Source organism: Dendroctonus ponderosae, unplaced genomic scaffold, assembly GCF_020466585.1.
Source record: "Dendroctonus ponderosae isolate FM_Combo_2020 unplaced genomic scaffold, Dpon_F_20191213v2 Dpon_F_20191213_10, whole genome shotgun sequence".
In the NCBI taxonomy this organism is placed as follows: domain Eukaryota; kingdom Metazoa; phylum Arthropoda; class Insecta; order Coleoptera; family Curculionidae; genus Dendroctonus; species Dendroctonus ponderosae.
In genome coordinates this window covers 2,005,104-2,021,640 of record NW_026017111.1, presented here as the reverse complement: position 1 = coordinate 2,021,640, position 16,537 = coordinate 2,005,104, and the positions used below count along the sequence as shown (strand labels likewise).

Here is a 16,537-nt window from a genome sequence, read left to right as displayed (position 1 = left end):
TTAAAAAATTGTCTTGTGAAGAGGGCAGTGCGAAAATAATAAAAAAATAAACGAATATCCAAGTTGTAATAATTTATTGCGCAAACACTGCTGAATGGAATAAGTTCAAATTCATCGCCGAAATAGCCTGAAGCTTCCTTTCAAAAACGTTGAATAGAGCACTTTGATACCTCGTCTGGTTATAGAGAACCAGCCTCTAGAACTCTGCGAAGTTATACTGACGCCAGCCAAAGACTGTCAAGAAACCTCAAAGAAAATCGCACATAAACTTTCAATTTAAACCTCATTTCTCCTTCCAGTGGATTGGAGAACCCGAACTGCGCAACAAAATGTCCGGCCGCATGGTTCTGGTCCATCTCATGTGCCGCGAACTGGAGGATCAGCCCTTAGCAGCCCCCAATAAAGACATTTTCGGGCCTTGTGTGGCCTTTAGAATCGTTGGAACGCCCTCGAAAATACACAGCAGTCAGTAGCACACTATTAGCCAAAGCCTCCAGCTATTTCATGCAGTTTTGCAACCTTTCCAGATGTTACCGAAGTGGCCTTTTCTCTAGACGCCCATTCCGGCTCAGAAAAGGACAGCCTGAGCGTCTCAGAGTACGTGGCAATCGGAATTTGTTCGGTTCTTCTTGGTCTGATCTACGTGGCCTCCATTTTCTTATACCTTCACCTCAAGAAACGCAATTCCCTCAAAAACTCACAGACCGGTACGTAATTGAATGGGCGACTGGGACCTTCAACGAACGGAAACATTGACCTGTTTCAGACAGGAAAAACCAAAACATTGTGACCGTGGAGGAGGGAGTAGTGAAAAACAATCCCCTACTCTCACTCACTCATCATTTTGGGCCTGCGGAAAGCGCCTACAGTGACACCAACAGCTCCGACAACGAAAACGCCCCGGATTTGCTCCAAAATCACGATGTAAGCACTGAGCTCGCCTTGAAATATCTGGCTTAAAGCTTGAAGTTTTTCCCCAGAAACTTGTCACTTCTGCAATAGTTCACTCCCAGCAAAGAACCAGGTCCAGATGCTCCTCGCCGCAAGGCTACAGCTCATCCCCGGAGGCTTATCAGGAAAACTCCAGCTTCGAGCGCCTGCCAGAGGAAAACGTTTCCATTGTGGAAACTCTGGAAGATCGGCCCGACAGCATCAAAGCACTGTCTGGAGCAGCTCGCAAAAAGCTCTACTTCAACCCAGCCTATTTCGAGCCGCACTTGCTAATAGTAAGTGGGGGTTTCGCAGGTTTTTCGGCAGGCTACTAGAGGGGCGTGTTGTTGCAGGCTCCGCCCCCAGCCGCCCTGGAGTTCCTGGACAAAATCCGCGAGGTCATCGACATCGCCAAGCAGAAGATGAGCACCAAAAGATACGTCCCCACTCTCCTCCACATCCCGGAGGAGGAGTCCAACTACTCAGTGGAGCCCAGCTACGACTTCTCCCGGCCTTCTAGTAGACGAGGCAGCGTCATCAGCCTAAAGAGGGAGAACAGCCGCAGGAAATCCTGCTCTGGCTGCCCTGGCTGCGAGCCGCAAGACATCAGCGCAGTTTATCAAAGGTTGCCGGACTTTCCCTCACTGGCCGCCTGCCAGAACTGTGAGTTCGATCCATCCAGACCAGTTTCTGGCACATTTTTCCATTCTGCCTCCAGGCACGGCAGGCAACGAAAGCAAAGAGCACAGCATCCAGAAATGGCTGGAAGACATTCCAGTTCTAAGGCTGGATGAGCGTTGCGGGCCTGTCGCCACTCCTGCAGGGTCCAATCAGAGGAGAATTCGATCCCCCACCAGATCGCTGCCTGATAGCAGAGCCGATAGGGCTCTGTCTCCAAGACCGGCCTCAGAAGCAACCGCTCGCAGCCATCGGAAGCCCGCGCAACTCCCCAGAAAGGAGAAGGTTCTGAAGCCCATGTCGCCGCCTCCTCCAGTTCCAGTGGAACGGAGGACGACTCTGCCTCCTCCTGATATGATACATGAGGTAAGAGAGTGCTTGTTTCTGATCAGTTGAGTTCAGCAGTGCTTTAGGCGATCGAAATGGAGAACCAAGCGGACGAAACCCGAATCCCCACGCTCACAAAGAAGCAAATGAATGCTGTGATCAACGAGCTGACCGTGCACAAGAACATGTTGGAGGCGGCAAACCGCGAGCTCGCCCGAAGGGCCAGCGCTGGCTACGAAACCGACAGTCTGGAACGAAACGGCAAACATCCAGGTAATCGACCGGTATCAGCCTCTGGACTTTGAGGGCAAAATTTCCATTTTCCAGGTTACTCCACTCCGTCTGAGTATGCGGAAGTGGCCTCCTCCCAAGCCAGCCCCAGTCTGAGCACAGCGCTGCCAGTGGACGAAGAGATCACGATGCAAAACGCGATCTTCAACACCCAAACTGGTCACCTGACCTTATCGAAGCTGAGCTCAGAAGCTGCGGACGGAGACGACCACGACTATGAGCTGGTGGTGTTGAAAAACCACCCTCAGCTCTTCACTGGAAGTCCTGCGGGCAGCTACAGCCTGGTGAGTGAAGTGTATGTGAACAACGGCTACAACTATGGCAGCAACCCCTCATCTCCTTCGGAGTCGAACTGTTCCACTATGGACAAGAAGAGCCTGAAGGTGCGCTATGAGGGAGGCGTGGAAAAGCCTGGAAAGCTGCTGATCGAAGTGGAGGACTGTCTGGATCATTACATCCCTGTGAACGATTCGGATGAGTTTGAGCCCGACACGCTGGATCGTCCCAACAAGTACGAAAAGCTCTCAGTGGCTCAGAGCTTTGAGGAGAGTGTAGAAGAAAATTCCAACCAGATCCTGTTGCGAACCACTGGAAGCTTCAAGCAGGGGGCTCTGGATGTGAATGCCAACCATGTGGAAAGCAGCAACTTCCACCGAGTGCTCGGGAGTCTCCGGGAAATGTACCAGGAGAAAAAGCTCTGCAAAGAGCTTGAAGTGGACGAGGATGGAAAGTTGCTCACTTTAGAGGAGCGCCACTCGAAGAGGCAAAGGATCAAAACGACCTCAAATGGTCCAGTGGTGCCTCCGGATCTCATCCCGCCTCCTCCTCCTATCTACGAGCGCCCAAAACCTCCAATAAAAGTCCCCAAAGCAGTGTCTTCCTCAGAAACCCCAAACCATCCAAAAAACGAGCCTGACAGGAGTGCGAACTGCATCGTTGGCACTCCTGCGCTTCCCGAGTATAAACTGATCCAAACACATGATTTCATCTCGGATAAAAATCAGTGCGTGTTCCATTCAACCATCCAGCACTCATCGCTTAAACGGCTGCAGCCTTTCAATCTGCGACCAGAAGATCCGGGGTATCTGAGCACCGACTCCAATGAGTCCAGGCTCAGAGTCCTGCTCAATAGGAAGCTGCTAGCGGATCAGAACGGCAGCGAAACAGACGAGAGTCTGGGCGATGGCCACAGCGAGTCTGGAGCGGAAAGCGTGGAAACTCACTCGGTCTTTTTCGGACGATATTCCAGAAAACCGGGTGGCGCTCTATCCAGCTCTCTGGATAGTGGCGTATTGAACTGTGAGGATGGACAATCGAGCAGCGATTCGGAAACTGTCAGCTATACGACGGTTGTTCCGGTTTCCTCCAACAATAACTCACTGGTAATGAGGTAGGAGTTTGGAGGGGATTCTGAATGAGTGAGTTTTTAAAAACGGGTTTGTATGTGGCAAGGTTCGGATGGAGTTAAACTAGCATTTCAATTTTCGAGCAGTGTATATTTCCCACGCTGTTTGACGCACGTCGCATGCAAAGCATCGGGTGGACGCGACTGAAAACACACTGCTGCCAAATTGAAGTGGTTAGTATTAGTTACTTGCAGTAGGAAAAAGTGGGAGTGAGTGCATTTTGGTGCACAGGGTGAGTGAAATTGCCAACACCGAGAAAATAGTCGCAGCTAAAAGTTAGGGAATATTTAAGCTACGCGTTCAATTTGCGGCGCAATGTGTTTGTCTAAAACTCAGAACATCGATAGTGGGCATATACCCGCTACACGCTGTTTGCATCGATAAACACCCATCAAAACACTGACTTTTAGACAACTATTCAAACACTTTTTCGAACCATTTACATGCAAACCGTGAACAAACACCGTCTGAACGTATATTTGTTTTATAAAGTTAAGATTTTTTTGGGAAAATTCAATGAAAAATTCGTTTAAACCTAAGTGCAATATTGTAAATTTGTGATATAGATTACGCGGGCCGGAAGTGCAATAAAGAAGATTAGTTATTAAGGTTTTTTAGTGTTTAAAGCTCAACTTAGTGGTTTTATCTAGGCATATGTGAATAGGATAGAGTATACGCAAAAAGAAAAGTCGTGCAATTTTATACTTAAGTGTGATACATCGTGTGCAATATTTTTAGTTTTTCGTTTGTTTTTTTTTAGATAAGGCTCTGTGCTCACTTCAAAGTACCTGCGATTTTTCATAATCAGGTTTTTGGAACGGGAATGAGCGATTGTTTTTAAGTTTCTTTTAGTGTAAGATATTTTTTGCGATTTCAAATTGAGGTGCTTTAGAAGCACCTTAACGCTCAAGTCCTATAAAGCAACCCAAAATTCTACTTTAATTCCATTAGTTGTAGGGATTTGTCTAAATGCTCACAGTTTTAGCATTAAGTTTGCTAGATTAGGGCCTAATTTATAGGATCTACTTATAGGCAATTGTTGACTAAGTTATTTATTAAAGGTTTATTTTAATATCGGTTAGTTAATGGTTTTAAGAGAATGTTAATATATTGACTGACACCCGACGAAATGTTGACGAAATAAAGTTGGTTTGCGTTAAAGAAAATCTAGCAGCTTTAGTTTGCTCCTGGACTATTATTTGTAAGAATTTTTACTTTTTTATGTTGCTTTGAAGCTTTGTGGCTCGAAATGAAAGTTTTCAATGTTATCTTATCGGAAAAGACACGTTTTCAGTTGAATCCCAGTTAAATCCTGGAAAACAATGCCTGATTCAAAGCGGGCAAACATTAGGTAAGTAGTGTAAGCAGGCCTGTAAATTGTTTGAATAATGACATAAAAAATTCGCCGGTCCGATGGTCGCATAGATCGTTGCAAAGTGAAGATCGTATAAAAAAATTTCCTGCTATAAACTAATCCACATTTATTACTTTATCTATTGCTCACATTGGCGGTGTTTTCACCAGTAATCCTGGTAAGTCTATGAACGCTTTAGTTGATCAACGCGTTGCATTGAAAAGATTTTTTGATTGGAAATCTGTGAAAAAGTTCGTGCAATAAGCGGTAAGAGCGATTTGAAAAATCCACATTTAATTAGGCGTTTGGTGTAAACAGCATAAAATCCCCGCTAATTCTGGAACAGTTTACACTATTTGTTGACCAATTCGGACAAATGGGGCTTGAAAATGCGGAAATCAACGGCAACAACTGGGCGTTTTTGAACTGCACTTTCCATGGAAAGTGGTGGAAAAGCGCAAGTCAGTTGGAGGCGCATTGAGGAAAATCGACCGCATTAGCCGTTCCGAAGCTACCGCGCTTAGTGCCAACGCAATTTCCTCACTTAAATGCGCCAAAAAAAAACACCGATAGTCTTTTTAGTTTAATTTTCCGCAATTTTCATTAACACAATTACGGCTTCAGGCGCAATGTTTATTGAGTGTTTCCGTTGGTTTTTGGTACGTTTTTCCGTCAATTTGCCCCGTTGATGGTGTGTTATGTAATAGATGGGAATCAATAGTGGGGTTTTTCGGGTTGTTTTAGTTGAAAGGCGATTTTCCTTCTGTGCGCTCAGGCTGTTAGCAATGTGATAACGGATCAAGCAGGAATAGGACCCAACAAAGGCAAAATGAGAGAATGAGACTGAGGCAAATTAAGCGCCCCCAAGGAGGCGGATGGAGGATGATCCGAAGATGTGTGATATTTTTTACTGCGATTTGCTTTATTCCGGTTTTCCTGGTTTTTATGGTCGCCACCGATCACTACGTTCGCCCTGAACGGCATCGGATGATCAGCTTTAACATGCAAAGAGTATGCAGTTGTTTAAGCGAGTTTTGCTGCCGCTAATTCAAGGCTTTTAGCCGTTTAGAGAGAACAGCAACCTCAACCAAGCCTTGGAGAGTGTTGGGAACCACAACATGTCTTTGGTGTTAAAGCGGCTGGAATTGAGGAGGAAACACCTCAAAGCTGCTTGCCACATGCTGGGGCTGGACAAACCCTCCAACGACAGTCTGCATAGTCCAAACCCTTGGGAGTATTTAGTCGATCACCGACACCACATGGTTTGGTGCAACGTCTTTAAGGCCGCCAGCACTTCCTGGATGTATAATTTCAACATTTTAGCCGGGTTTGTGCACTTTCCAGCCACCTGGCATTTTGCTCCTGGAAAATACGATTTTCCAGGTATACTCCAGAGTATCTTCGCGGCAGTCGAACACCGCCTTTAACCTTAGCCAGGCAGAAATACGGCCGTCCAACTTTAGAATCTTTACAAGACGCTTTGAAAGATGAAAAGTCCGTGTCTTTTTTGATAGTGCGCCATCCTTTGGAGCGCCTACTTTCGGCCTATAGGGATAAGATTCAGCATGCGGTTTCCGGATCGTATCACTTCAAGTTGGGCAGGGAAATCATCAAAAAATATAGAAAAAAGGTGAGTGATGGCTTTGGCAAAAAATGTCTTTTCCAGAATCCAGAAACATCAAAAGAGCGCTGAATCAATCGCGATTTGGCATCTTTATTAAATGGAACTTCTGCTCTAATTGTTCCAAATATCAAACTTTAATCTCCAGCAGTTGCTAAGTTTTTCAAGCACTAGCGTGCACTTTAGAGGCAATTTGCTGAGTCTCTTGACCGCTTGACCCCAAAATTTGGTGCAAATTGCCGCTCGTTCTTTTTATGAATTCTTTGAACCGACTGCTCTTTGTCGACACGAAAAATCCTTATCAATTCGTAATAAAGAACGTGGGAAAATGATCCAAATAAACGATGTTTTCTAAATACGCATTTTCGACTCTAAAACGATGTTTAACAGGAAACAATCGGTCCCAAATATCCAACATATCCAGAATTCATTACCTGGTTAATCGATATGGTGAAAGAAGGCAAACAGTTGGACATGCACTGGACACCGATAGTCGAGTTTTGCACTCCATGTATGTTTGATATCAAGGTGACCGTTTTCCGTTAAAGAAAAAGTCCTGGATGATAATGTTCGCGCTTTTTCCAGATAATTGCTCATACGGAAACTCTGGAAGACGATCAAGACTACATTATAAAGCGCGCCGGCCTAGGGGAAGTGATTAAACCGGAATGGAAGAATGCGGGCAAAGGATCCACTACCGCTCATATATCTAGCCACTATTCTCAGCTTTCTAGATCGCAGATTTTACAACTGTACCACATCTATAGGTGGGCAAGATGCAAATCCTAGAAAAAACTCAACGAACAGTTGTGTTGTTTAATTCCAGATTTGACTTTGAACTTTTCAACTACTCGCTAAATGGTTACTTAGAGGTAGGGCAGCCCGACGAAGATCCGTCGGACATTTTAGCAGCAATAAACATGAAAGACAACAAACCCAATTCGATTCCACATGTTTATTGAACACGATTCCTATGATTGTTAAGTTTTAAATATAAATTTTATTGAACGAGCTTCGCATTTTTCTGTTCAACTTATTTATGGATTCAATCACGCATTCCAACCGTAAACGCAATTATATTAGCCCCAATAATCTCTCTATTGAGGCTAATAGAATTTACAATGTGATAAAATTGATTGGTTTTGGATAAAATCCCGAATATAAAGCAAACTCAAATTCTGGCGATTTATTCGCGTTTCAGGTCATGGAAAATACTTTCGTGAGGCCTAAACTCTCAGTTCACTACTGTTTTAATAGTGCAACTTAACTAACATAACTCTCGTATAACCGGCGATTTAGCGCTTATAGGCCTAGCAGTTTGACTGCAATTACAGTGCGCGGGCAAAAAAAGGCCTACTATAGCAGCAATGGCCGGCGAATCCGGAAACTTTCAAGACCTGCTTCGCAATGCGAAGCCAGTTTTATTTTACCTGTGAAAAAAAAGGTGAAGATGCAAGCCATTCGTGCTTACAAGACGCCAGGAAGGAATTCTTTTTCACGATGGTCCAAAATCCCGACTGACTCATCAATTTCGAGCAACTGTGCGCTTTTCAGTTTCATCTTCATTATGTTTTCCATGCTTTTAGGCCAAAGAATCTAAAAACGCAAGACTCATCTTGCTCCGCCACAAGTCCTACAGTGGATTGGCTTGCTAAGAAATTGAAATCATCCAACAAAATGGTCCTAAAAGCCAACAAATGTTCAATTGAATAACACTCCGGTTGTTAAAAAACAATTACCGCAAATAGCCCTTAACAAAGAGCAGTCTCGCCTAGTTAACATTCGTTGTAAGTGCCGCAAACTGGCCGCGCAATGGACGCAATATACCCAGTGTTGTGCTTGTTAGTGGCCGTTGTATCGGGCAAATTTTCGTTTTTTTTCATCGTAATAATCGGGCAAATTTTCCAGCTTCAAACCGCCAGTGGATTCGTGGGTAAGACGCAATTAAAAAGGCCTGTGAAGCAGGAGATAACGTTTATTTTAGAACTTTCCGAGACTGAACATGTTCAAATGGCCGAAGAAAAGGCCGAGCTGGAAGAAATGATCGCAGCTAAGCAGATGGTCGACAAGATGAAAGCTGGAATCGGAGGAAGCACCATTGCCATTCACACTCCGAGCGGTTGGTTGGAAAACGGTGACTTCCAAGGATCAATTCTGGCCTTTTCCAGGGCGGCAATTCATCCATCGGCATCGCTGGATTCTGATTTGCCCCGGGAAAATATCGTTCGAAAACGGCCACTGTAGCGGCGACAGTTTGCAATCGCTCAACTCCTTCGAGCCTGCAACAGACCAAGAGTTTTGCTACATCAAGAACCGGCCTGCCATCAATGGCACTCTGTGTCTTTCGCCTCAGCCAGTGAATTTTTACATGGAAAACAACACGCTGATCTGCCAGCGAACCTCCAAGTTCTTTCCAGTGCTGATGGTCTCCATTGAGGACTACATAAAGACCTGCAAAGCGATAACGAACAGAGTTACTTACGTGTATTTCTCCAATGACAAAGATCCCACCCACGTGGAACTCCCCAGCAGGAATCAGCGCCTTAGATGCGACGATCAGCGAACGGTAGAAAATTATAAATATAATTTTGCCGCTCGCCATTTGGTCGCAAAGGCCGCTAAACTTGCGGAAGTGTGCGTCTTCACCGAAGAAGACCTTCTGACTGTTGGGGGACTCTCACAACGATAAATAGCAGACAACAGATAACAAACAGTCAAAGTGTATGCGGATATATTTTCCATTCTTCAAGACTTCACATGTAAAACTGTCTAAAAATACCTGATTTAAGCAGCGCCAATGAGACGCTTAAAATCAAACTTTTTCCGCATGCTACCAAGCGCCCCATTCACGCTTCTTAATTTGTATGGTTGCTGTCCGTAACACTAAGCACATAGAGAACATAATAAAACGCAACCACTAAGGGAATGTTTATGTGAAAAAGGGCAGGGAAATATTTCGAGTTTCGCGTTTATATCACAAATCGAGTAACGTTCAGTGCCAACTTTTGCCGGGTTTGTGCACTGTATTTTGATAGAGAGCTAAAAAATGACAAATTTAAAAACCTGGGGACTTTGCCAACCTAGAGACGCAACATTAAATGTATAACCATTAGACGCACAAGCATATAAAACGACTACAAGACCATTATAAAATAAATACAACTTTTCCCCACGAGCGGAAAAGCCAGCAACCATCACAAACCGCCTCAATTTGCGCTACTTAAAAAAAACGGTTTCGCATTTATTGATCATCACTTCCAGCAGCAAAATGTCGCTCCGAACGTCCGGAATAATATTGGGCGGATGATGGATGAGAGTGGGCGCAAAAACCGTGGCCAAATTGAGGGCGTTCATTTTGTTGATTGGCGCGTGTCGAGCCACCCTGAGGACGAATTAAATGGCCCAAACCCGTCAGTTTTCGGGAGAGTTTCACTTACCTGTGCAGGTGCTGAATCATGAACTTCAACGTGTCGTAGTGGGGCTTTGGCAAGAGCAGCAGAGCATGTTTAATTGACGACAGTCGCAAATCCTGGTCGGAATGCTCTGGAATTTGCAAAAAATCCTTAAATCGCCCCGTTGAGTGTAGCAAATGGCTTACGAATGGCGTCAATAAGTCGGGGATGTATTTCGAAAGTGATCAAAGGCACTGGGAGGATCCGAAGGTAAAGTTTCAGGGCCCCAGTGATCACGTTCACGTTCGGGTACTTCTCCATCGACAAATCCGCCTTTTCACCGTCTAAAACCAGTTATTTTAGTCACCGATCCGTTGGCCTGTGACAAAAACTACCTTTATCCAGAGCCATTTTAATGGCATCGATTTCATCGGCGAATCCACTGAGGCGATAGATTCCCTCAGTCGTCAGGCCCCTGGCTTCGACTTCAGCCACGCATTTCTTCACCACAAAGGGAATTTCCGTTTTATAGGCGCTCAGCAGGGTGGTTAGTTCGATTCCAAACACCCCGCGTAGATACTTCAGGTCGGGAACGCAATCGTTGGCGAATTTTTCCGAGCATTTAACTAAAAACCAACAACCAAAGTGAGTGTGAACTATGGGAAACCCAGCAACTCTGTGCAACTCACTGTGTGCAATCACGCCACAATCCTCACACTTTTTGCCTTGCAGGGTGAAGCCCCATAAAAAGTTGGCGCAAAGTTCGCACCAGTTCAAGCCCTTGAATGTGGTGGGCTTAAACACGTGGGGCTTCACTGGGGCAACATTTTCCGGCAGATTGTGCCCCAATATTTGCTGAGACAGTGGGATATTGTTGGGCGCAAAATTGCTTTCCGATACGCTCTTGTTTCTGAAATTGAAATAGACTAAATGATTTCAGCTCCAAGCAAATCTCAGTCACCTACAGAGCGTTCTGCTTGGACAGGGCTCGCAATTTCCGCTTGTTTAGCGTGAAAGTCATGTAGGGGCTTTCGTGGTAGTTCACGCTGGTCAACCTTTGCAAAATCATGGGCGCCTTCAGCTCTAAATACATGGTAACTAATCCATCAGCAACCAGGGATCGAGCACAATCATAACGTTTCTCCCTCACATAGAGGCCTCCGTCAGGATCCACATAGAGCTTGTAGTGGTGAATTTTGCTGTTGAATCTACCGACAAAACATTCAATAAATATTACACAAAGTACTGGCTTTAAATGGGCAATGTAGGTACTTTAAACTCAGCGTGTAAAATTGACCGTTTGCCGACTTGCTGCTTCGCACCAAGTAAGCCCCATTTTCTTGGGAATTTAGCAGGTCGGAGGCGTTCACGTGGCTGATTGCTCCGTGGTAGTCTTGGCCAAGGAAACTGGGCTTATCTGCCAGAATATCATCGCATAGAATCGGTATTGGGACTGGGGCTTCCAGCTGGATCCGATACACTGAAAAAGAAGCAAAAATTGCCTGTAATTAGAACACTTATGAGTTGAATGGTATCAAACGTCCAAAGACACTGGGCACTCGGAGACTTAAGAAAACACTGATACATACACTCCAAAGCATCCGAAATTTCGGGTAAACGTTCCTTGAAGTCTTCCACGTACATTTTACTGGCCAATTAACAAAAACTAGCCCGTTTATTATGGATTAATTGAAACTTACGATCGCTCTTCCACAACGTGTGGGCCGGGGAATTTAAATCCAGCACCATGATGATCTCAGGAAGGTTCTTGAAATCGGGATATCACCTCATCATCCGTAGGGATTTTCCAAGCAAGGATTTCATGGAAAAAATAGCAAAAATTGTTCATTAAATGCAGTTTGTTTTCTTTTTTTTGACAATAATATTGTCAACAGTGACATGACCGTACAATGATTACCGGGGGTAATCCATAAAATTATAAACTGATTTAGTAAATTGCAACTAATTTGGGTTGAGATTATAACGATTTCCAGCTAGTTGGATGTGGCCGGCACCCGCAAACAACATAAAAATTGAAACCCTTCTGCTAACATCAACAATTTGTCGCTAGTAACCCTACTTATACTACTTCTTATTACTCGTTGCTTCGCCCTCGTCTGTTTTGTTTACTTGTGTCATTTCATCTAACCTAAAAAAAGTTTAAAAAAACTTCAAAATGTGTTTTATGAAAGTCTTGTGGATATGAGAGCGATTGGTTCAAATTTTCCATGGGAAAATTGATTTCGATCCAGGTGGAGAAGTCCCTGGGCTGCTTGAGTGTGGCGCTGAGCCACAATGCCGAACGATTTTCATTAAAACAAACCGCAGTTGTGATGGGGTTTCTATGTTTTCTTATAGTGAATCTGCCTAGTTTCAGCCCTTTATATGCTGTGCCCCTACTGATAGTATTGGCATGGTTGCTCTGCAAGGCCCTGCTTAGTGTACGTGAAGGTAAGCTATTTTGCCTTAGAAACTTAGTAGCTAATCTCGATTGTTTTGTAGAAAACCTCCTGATAGTAAAGGGGCTCGGTTACCAAACATGCTCGAAGTTTGCCTTTAGAAAGACTGCTTTATATATTCCATATGAACAAGTTCAAAAAGTATTTATTAACGAAGTAATTTTAAGGGTAAGTTCAGCTAGAGAATGCCCGCGTGGGATCTAAGACATTGTTTCAGCACAAAGTAGTACACGTTCTGAGTTTGATAGTCCATGAAGGCTCAAATCAACAGAAACTGATTCCTTTATTTACGGTAAGGGTCTGAAGTGCAAAGGTCGTTGCTCGGGACTTGCTAAGTGCTTATAGAAGTTATAAAATGTTCGTGAGTGCATCTCTTTGTTTGTAGGAAACGCTGCCAAAGCTTCACTGTTTAGAAATGATATACAGGCACATTAAGCACTTTGAAAACAGCTGACAAGGAAAATTAGGAAAATTAGTGGCTAATTCTATCTAGATGTTTATGTTGCTCAAGGTATGTAAGGCTTTTTTAAGGGACTGTTAAATAAATTGATCAGCTAATTAATTTATTGGCGTTTTATTTAAAAATATTGCAAAATATGAAACTTAATACGTAAGTTTTGCAATATGTTTAGTCATTATATTTTATCTATAATACGGGCAACCGGGCATTTAGCCTGCATCTCGTAGACTGAAATCAATGTGAGCAGCCTCTTTTGTTCTTCATATCTCTGAAACCGATTCAAAAAGGGCACTTAGCTTGAACGTAAGTGGTCCATGCTACCTTCTGTTTCTGCTCAAAGTTAGGGGCTGAAATTACTGGCAAATCGGGCATAAGTGTTTTATGTTCAGCAGGAATCTCAAACTTCAGGTTCCTCAACCATTTCATCCTTGCCTCGGTTTCAGCTGTTAGTATCTCATGGAGGAGTTTAGGTCCTTCTCTTCTAAGCATAGCTACTTTACACATTTGCTCACAGACTTCCAATGTGGTCGGTTTCGGTGTTTCTGAAGATGTTAGAGGGATGGTCACTTCCGAAGCACTCAGTTATGTACGGTTAATTATTCAAAGTAGAACGTGGTGTGAAAGTTTTGCAAAAGCAGCATGAGGAAAATATCCAGGTTTGTGCCGGAAAACACAAGAGTTTCTTCATAGAGTTTGGGGTGGACAATGACTATTAAATAAGAGAAATAAAGGGGCTTTAGTTCGTTGAACTATAAAGTGCGTGGGTCTTTTCGAGTGTTAAAACTTGCCTTCGTGCTTTTGCTGTTCTTCTCGACGTCTTTTCATTCTAGCTGATTATTTCCTTTGCATTTAACTACGGAGGCTCGTCTGAGAACTATATCGTAAACAACTTTAACGAATGTTTTCAAATATTAAGCTGTCACGCGATAGTGAAAGCGGCGATGCCATGTCCGGAAGGCAGTTGCCAGAAACCCATTAAAAACACGTATATCCAGTGCATTACTCGTTCAAGCAACTCAGTCTAAGCAAAATGTTGTTTTTGGCTTGACTATTATTCAGTCATTTGCTTCGAACAAAACAATGGAAATAGCCACGAGCAGCAAGTCAGGCAACCGCGCTCATATAACCCTTGTTATATGCTCTGTGACAACTTAACCAAAAAAAAGGTAAACAATGACAGTTAGGGCTCCGCTATAACAGAAAAACACATTGAAGAAGCGCGATTATTGCAGAGCACACTAGGATGGACACAGAGGAGCACCTTTTGAAGAAATCCAAAAAGGGCAAATCGAAACGACCGAAAGCAGCCCAATCAGACGACGGGTCCTCATCCAATGAACTGGTAATTGTAGATGAAAACAGCTCCAGTTTCAAGCCCTCGCCGAAGCAATTGCCGCCCATAAGTAAACCGAGCACAAGTGGCACTAGTGCAAATAATAAAAAGCGCAAAAAACGCGACAGCGCCTCCAGCGATGAAGAACGATGGCTTACAGCCATAGAAAGTGGAAAATTGGAGGATGTCGATGATGAACTGAAGAAAATCAAGCCCAAGGATCCGGCCCTAATGACGGCCCGGCAAAGGGCCATGTATGATAGAGGCAGTGAGGCCAATACTGCAACTCCCACGTTAATGTCGCTTCCTACAGGTGAGTATTTAATGAAAACCTACTCGATTTAATCAAGGGCAGATCCAGGGGTGGGGGGGTCATGGGGGTCATCACATTTCTCGGAGGCAAAATGAGCAAAAACGGGACGGAACACATGAAATTTTGGCATAATCTTGCATTTCTGGCTCAAAACTACTAGAATTTCCTCACTCACGTTGTTACGACTGAATCGACTTTTCAATTCTCTATCCAACGATGCCAACACGAATTCGGTGACTCTAAGGGTTCATGAGAAACTTCGAAAAAAGCAGCGTCATGTTCAAGTGGATTGTGCAACTCAAAAAAAAAACCAGGCAAATCTAAAACTTCTTGAATTCAAGCATTTTTTGAGAAAACTGCCAACCTTTCCTTATCAATGGTTCACTTGCCACCCTTGCACAAAACGACGATAATTTTTCTAATTTAATAGACAATCCGCCCCTGGTTTTAACCCCGATTTTAATGCGAAAATCCGCAAAATGTGAGGAATTTTACCTAGTTTCCAGTGCGAAAGTGTTTACTAATACAATAAAAGAAAACATGGCCTGAACTGGACCCTTTTAAATTACTCGAATCAGCTTTATAGTGCGAAAATTGTTTTCTGTGTCATTATTTTAACTTTGTTGTATTTTTTAGGATACAAAGAGAAAGTGATGACAGCCGAGGCGATACAAAAAGCAGCAATCAAGTCCCAGAAAAGGAAACAGCTGGCCGATGAAAAGCGCGAAAAAGACAAGAAGAAAACGATGGAACGCCTATTAAAAAAACAGGATTCCAAAGCGACCAAGCAGACCAAATGCAAAACAACTCGCACTAATGCCCCAGTGATTATCTACAAACAAACGTGCGATTCAACTCTGCTGGTTTTTCCCGAAGGAATCGATTATCCTTTGAAAACGGGAAAGGCCCCGACAGCAGTTGAGCCGATTTTGTGCCGCATGGGCTGCGGAAATGCGAAAAAATATTCATGTTCCAGGACTGGAGTGCCTTTATGCAGTCTCGACTGCTATAAAAAGAACATCTGTTAATAAGAAACTGTTATAATTAATAAAAGAGTTGGGGTGCCCTGCCAATGATGCTGTCTCTGTTTTTACTGTTAGTTTTCCATTTATATTTGGCTGGCAAGCCTGCAAAATGACGGATATTTGCAGTTGCCATGACACTGACAGCTTGATCGCAACATTTGCTGAAAATCCAGCATAAAACAGTGAATAATTAAGGAATTTCCCATTTAATTGAAAAGCTGGGTGTAAGTAATTCCAAGCCAAACATTTTAGACTTTACCATATAAAATTTGAAAACAACTGTAACTGAATCTGATGAAGCAAACCTCTTCTAGGAAAAGTATGGAGAAAACCCCACAGGAGACTCTGGAACAAGACCTGCAGGAGGAAGGACAGTTTGTGGTGGACGATGTGAGTAAAATTATTAAGGACGCCATCGAGACAGTGATAGGAGGCAACAGCTACCAGCAGAATAAGGTAAACAATTGGACAACCGCTGTAGTGGAGGCCTGCACATCAGAACTGACCAAATTGATGAAACCCTATAAGTACATTGTCACCTGCACGATCATGCAGAAGAATGGGGCCGGTTTGCACACGGCCAGCTCCTGCTACTGGGACAACAACACTGATGGAAGCTGCACGGTCCGCTGGGAGAACAAGACCATGTTTTGTATTGTGTCTGTGTATGGTCTAGCTATTTGAATAGGAATTTTATCGAATTGGATGCACTGCGAGGTTAAACAATAATAATTAATTCATTTGATTACTAGAACAGTTGCTGCCATAGGCTGGTATCAAAGCAGATCAGCACTTTAGTACGGATATTGTGAATTAATCGAATTGGTGCTAACGTTTCGTTGCATTCATTTCAGCGGAAGATTGTTAATTCGTATATTTATTTTACTTCGTCGAAATTGAATACATAATTGTATAACGTTAATAGAGTGAATGAAACATCAGTTTTTT

The 16,537-nt window shown here is 43.6% G+C and overlaps 7 protein-coding genes across 10 annotated transcripts in view; 5 read left to right on the top strand and 2 right to left on the bottom strand.

The window, feature by feature from the left end:
• The window catches only part of LOC109542571, a 51,854-nt gene extending 46,032 nt beyond the window's left edge, over window positions 1–5,822 (top strand). The window contains exons 6-14 of the mRNA XM_019911846.2: window positions 300–465; window positions 528–707; window positions 767–924; window positions 981–1,226; window positions 1,284–1,593; window positions 1,649–1,974; window positions 2,022–2,208; window positions 2,263–5,164; window positions 5,731–5,822. Of these exons, the coding sequence (XP_019767405.2) occupies window positions 300–465; window positions 528–707; window positions 767–924; window positions 981–1,226; window positions 1,284–1,593; window positions 1,649–1,974; window positions 2,022–2,208; window positions 2,263–3,620 (2,931 nt within the window). The 3' untranslated portion in view covers window positions 3,621–5,164; window positions 5,731–5,822. The remainder of the gene's footprint in view (window positions 1–299; window positions 466–527; window positions 708–766; window positions 925–980; window positions 1,227–1,283; window positions 1,594–1,648; window positions 1,975–2,021; window positions 2,209–2,262; window positions 5,165–5,730) is intronic.
• A 282-nt stretch (window positions 5,823–6,104) lies between these two features.
• On the top strand, window positions 6,105–7,569 carry LOC109544989 (carbohydrate sulfotransferase 11). The gene is made up of 4 exons (XM_019915450.1): window positions 6,105–6,313; window positions 6,370–6,616; window positions 7,193–7,374; window positions 7,434–7,569. The coding sequence occupies exons 1-4, from the start codon at window positions 6,105–6,107 to the stop codon at window positions 7,567–7,569; spliced, it is 774 nt and encodes a 257-aa protein (XP_019771009.1).
• A 997-nt stretch (window positions 7,570–8,566) lies between these two features.
• On the bottom strand, window positions 8,567–12,026 carry LOC109544997 (beta-chimaerin). Of its 4 annotated transcripts, none has more exons than XM_048662130.1 (8): window positions 11,700–12,026; window positions 11,272–11,479; window positions 10,965–11,207; window positions 10,689–10,909; window positions 10,395–10,625; window positions 10,206–10,343; window positions 10,045–10,150; window positions 8,567–8,886 (listed from the first exon to the last, which is right to left on the bottom strand). In XM_048662130.1, exons 1-8 carry the CDS (start codon window positions 11,746–11,748, stop codon window positions 8,658–8,660), a joined length of 1,425 nt encoding a protein of 474 aa, XP_048518087.1. In that variant the 5' UTR covers window positions 11,749–12,026; the 3' UTR covers window positions 8,567–8,657. The 4 variants fall into 4 exon arrangements, with proteins under 4 accessions (XP_048518087.1, XP_048518086.1, XP_048518089.1 ...); XM_048662129.1 differs by lacking the exon at window positions 11,700–12,026 and adding an exon at window positions 11,589–11,694; XM_048662132.1 differs by lacking the exons at window positions 8,567–8,886; window positions 11,700–12,026 and adding exons at window positions 8,893–9,058; window positions 11,589–11,688.
• An 87-nt stretch (window positions 12,027–12,113) lies between these two features.
• Window positions 12,114–13,020, top strand: LOC109545013 (phosphatidylinositol N-acetylglucosaminyltransferase subunit H-like). The gene is made up of 4 exons (XM_019915493.2): window positions 12,114–12,450; window positions 12,502–12,626; window positions 12,676–12,750; window positions 12,844–13,020. Exons 1-4 carry the CDS (start codon window positions 12,228–12,230, stop codon window positions 12,910–12,912), a joined length of 492 nt encoding a protein of 163 aa, XP_019771052.1. The 5' UTR covers window positions 12,114–12,227; the 3' UTR covers window positions 12,913–13,020.
• Window positions 13,017–13,845, bottom strand: LOC109542582. The gene is made up of 3 exons (XM_019911859.2): window positions 13,707–13,845; window positions 13,240–13,460; window positions 13,017–13,186 (listed from the first exon to the last, which is right to left on the bottom strand). The coding sequence occupies exons 1-3, from the start codon at window positions 13,741–13,743 to the stop codon at window positions 13,094–13,096; spliced, it is 351 nt and encodes a 116-aa protein (XP_019767418.1). The 5' UTR covers window positions 13,744–13,845; the 3' UTR covers window positions 13,017–13,093.
• On the top strand, window positions 13,842–16,530 carry LOC109542580 (INO80 complex subunit B). The gene is made up of 4 exons (XM_048662133.1): window positions 13,842–14,084; window positions 14,151–14,564; window positions 15,201–15,813; window positions 15,904–16,530. The coding sequence occupies exons 2-3, from the start codon at window positions 14,162–14,164 to the stop codon at window positions 15,590–15,592; spliced, it is 795 nt and encodes a 264-aa protein (XP_048518090.1). The 5' UTR covers window positions 13,842–14,084; window positions 14,151–14,161; the 3' UTR covers window positions 15,593–15,813; window positions 15,904–16,530.
• On the top strand, window positions 15,911–16,530 carry LOC125502297 (dynein light chain Tctex-type-like). Its single transcript, XM_048662135.1, has one exon. The coding sequence runs from the start codon at window positions 15,911–15,913 to the stop codon at window positions 16,271–16,273; it is 363 nt and encodes a 120-aa protein (XP_048518092.1). The 3' UTR covers window positions 16,274–16,530.
• Window positions 16,531–16,537: the final 7 nt, after the last annotated feature.

What these genes read in the sequence shown, in the direction of transcription:
- LOC109544989 (XM_019915450.1), top strand. Translation starts at nt 6,105, where the DNA reads ATGTCTTTGGTGTTAAAGCGGCTGGAATTGAGGAGGAAACACCTCAAA. An exon ending in AATTTCAACATTTTAGCCGG is followed by an intron (nt 6,314 to 6,369) that starts GTTTGTGCACTT and finishes ACGATTTTCCAG; the next exon opens with GTATACTCCAGAGTATCTTC. An exon ending in CAACTGTACCACATCTATAG is followed by an intron (nt 7,375 to 7,433) that starts GTGGGCAAGATG and finishes GTTTAATTCCAG; the next exon opens with ATTTGACTTTGAACTTTTCA.
- LOC109544997 (XM_048662129.1), bottom strand. Translation starts at nt 11,643, where the DNA reads ATGTACGTGGAAGACTTCAAGGAACGTTTACCCGAAATTTCGGATGCT. An exon ending in CCGACTTATTGACGCCATTC is followed by an intron (nt 10,151 to 10,205) that starts GTAAGCCATTTG and finishes TGCAAATTCCAG; the next exon opens with AGCATTCCGACCAGGATTTG. An exon ending in ATGATTCAGCACCTGCACAG is followed by an intron (nt 8,887 to 10,044) that starts GTAAGTGAAACT and finishes GGTCTGTTGCAG; the next exon opens with GCTCGAAGGAGTTGAGCGAT.
- LOC109545013 (XM_019915493.2), top strand. Translation starts at nt 12,228, where the DNA reads ATGGGAAAATTGATTTCGATCCAGGTGGAGAAGTCCCTGGGCTGCTTG. An exon ending in TTAACGAAGTAATTTTAAGG is followed by an intron (nt 12,627 to 12,675) that starts GTAAGTTCAGCT and finishes ACATTGTTTCAG; the next exon opens with CACAAAGTAGTACACGTTCT. An exon ending in AACTGATTCCTTTATTTACG is followed by an intron (nt 12,751 to 12,843) that starts GTAAGGGTCTGA and finishes CTTTGTTTGTAG; the next exon opens with GAAACGCTGCCAAAGCTTCA.
- LOC109542582 (XM_019911859.2), bottom strand. Translation starts at nt 13,743, where the DNA reads ATGAAAAGACGTCGAGAAGAACAGCAAAAGCACGAAG. An exon ending in AGAACAGCAAAAGCACGAAG is followed by an intron (nt 13,461 to 13,706) that starts GCAAGTTTTAAC and finishes TAACATCTTCAG; the next exon opens with AAACACCGAAACCGACCACA. An exon ending in ACTTTGAGCAGAAACAGAAG is followed by an intron (nt 13,187 to 13,239) that starts GTAGCATGGACC and finishes AATCGGTTTCAG; the next exon opens with AGATATGAAGAACAAAAGAG.
- LOC109542580 (XM_048662133.1), top strand. Translation starts at nt 14,162, where the DNA reads ATGGACACAGAGGAGCACCTTTTGAAGAAATCCAAAAAGGGCAAATCG. An exon ending in GTTAATGTCGCTTCCTACAG is followed by an intron (nt 14,565 to 15,200) that starts GTGAGTATTTAA and finishes TGTATTTTTTAG; the next exon opens with GATACAAAGAGAAAGTGATG.
- LOC125502297 (XM_048662135.1), top strand. Translation starts at nt 15,911, where the DNA reads ATGGAGAAAACCCCACAGGAGACTCTGGAACAAGACCTGCAGGAGGAA.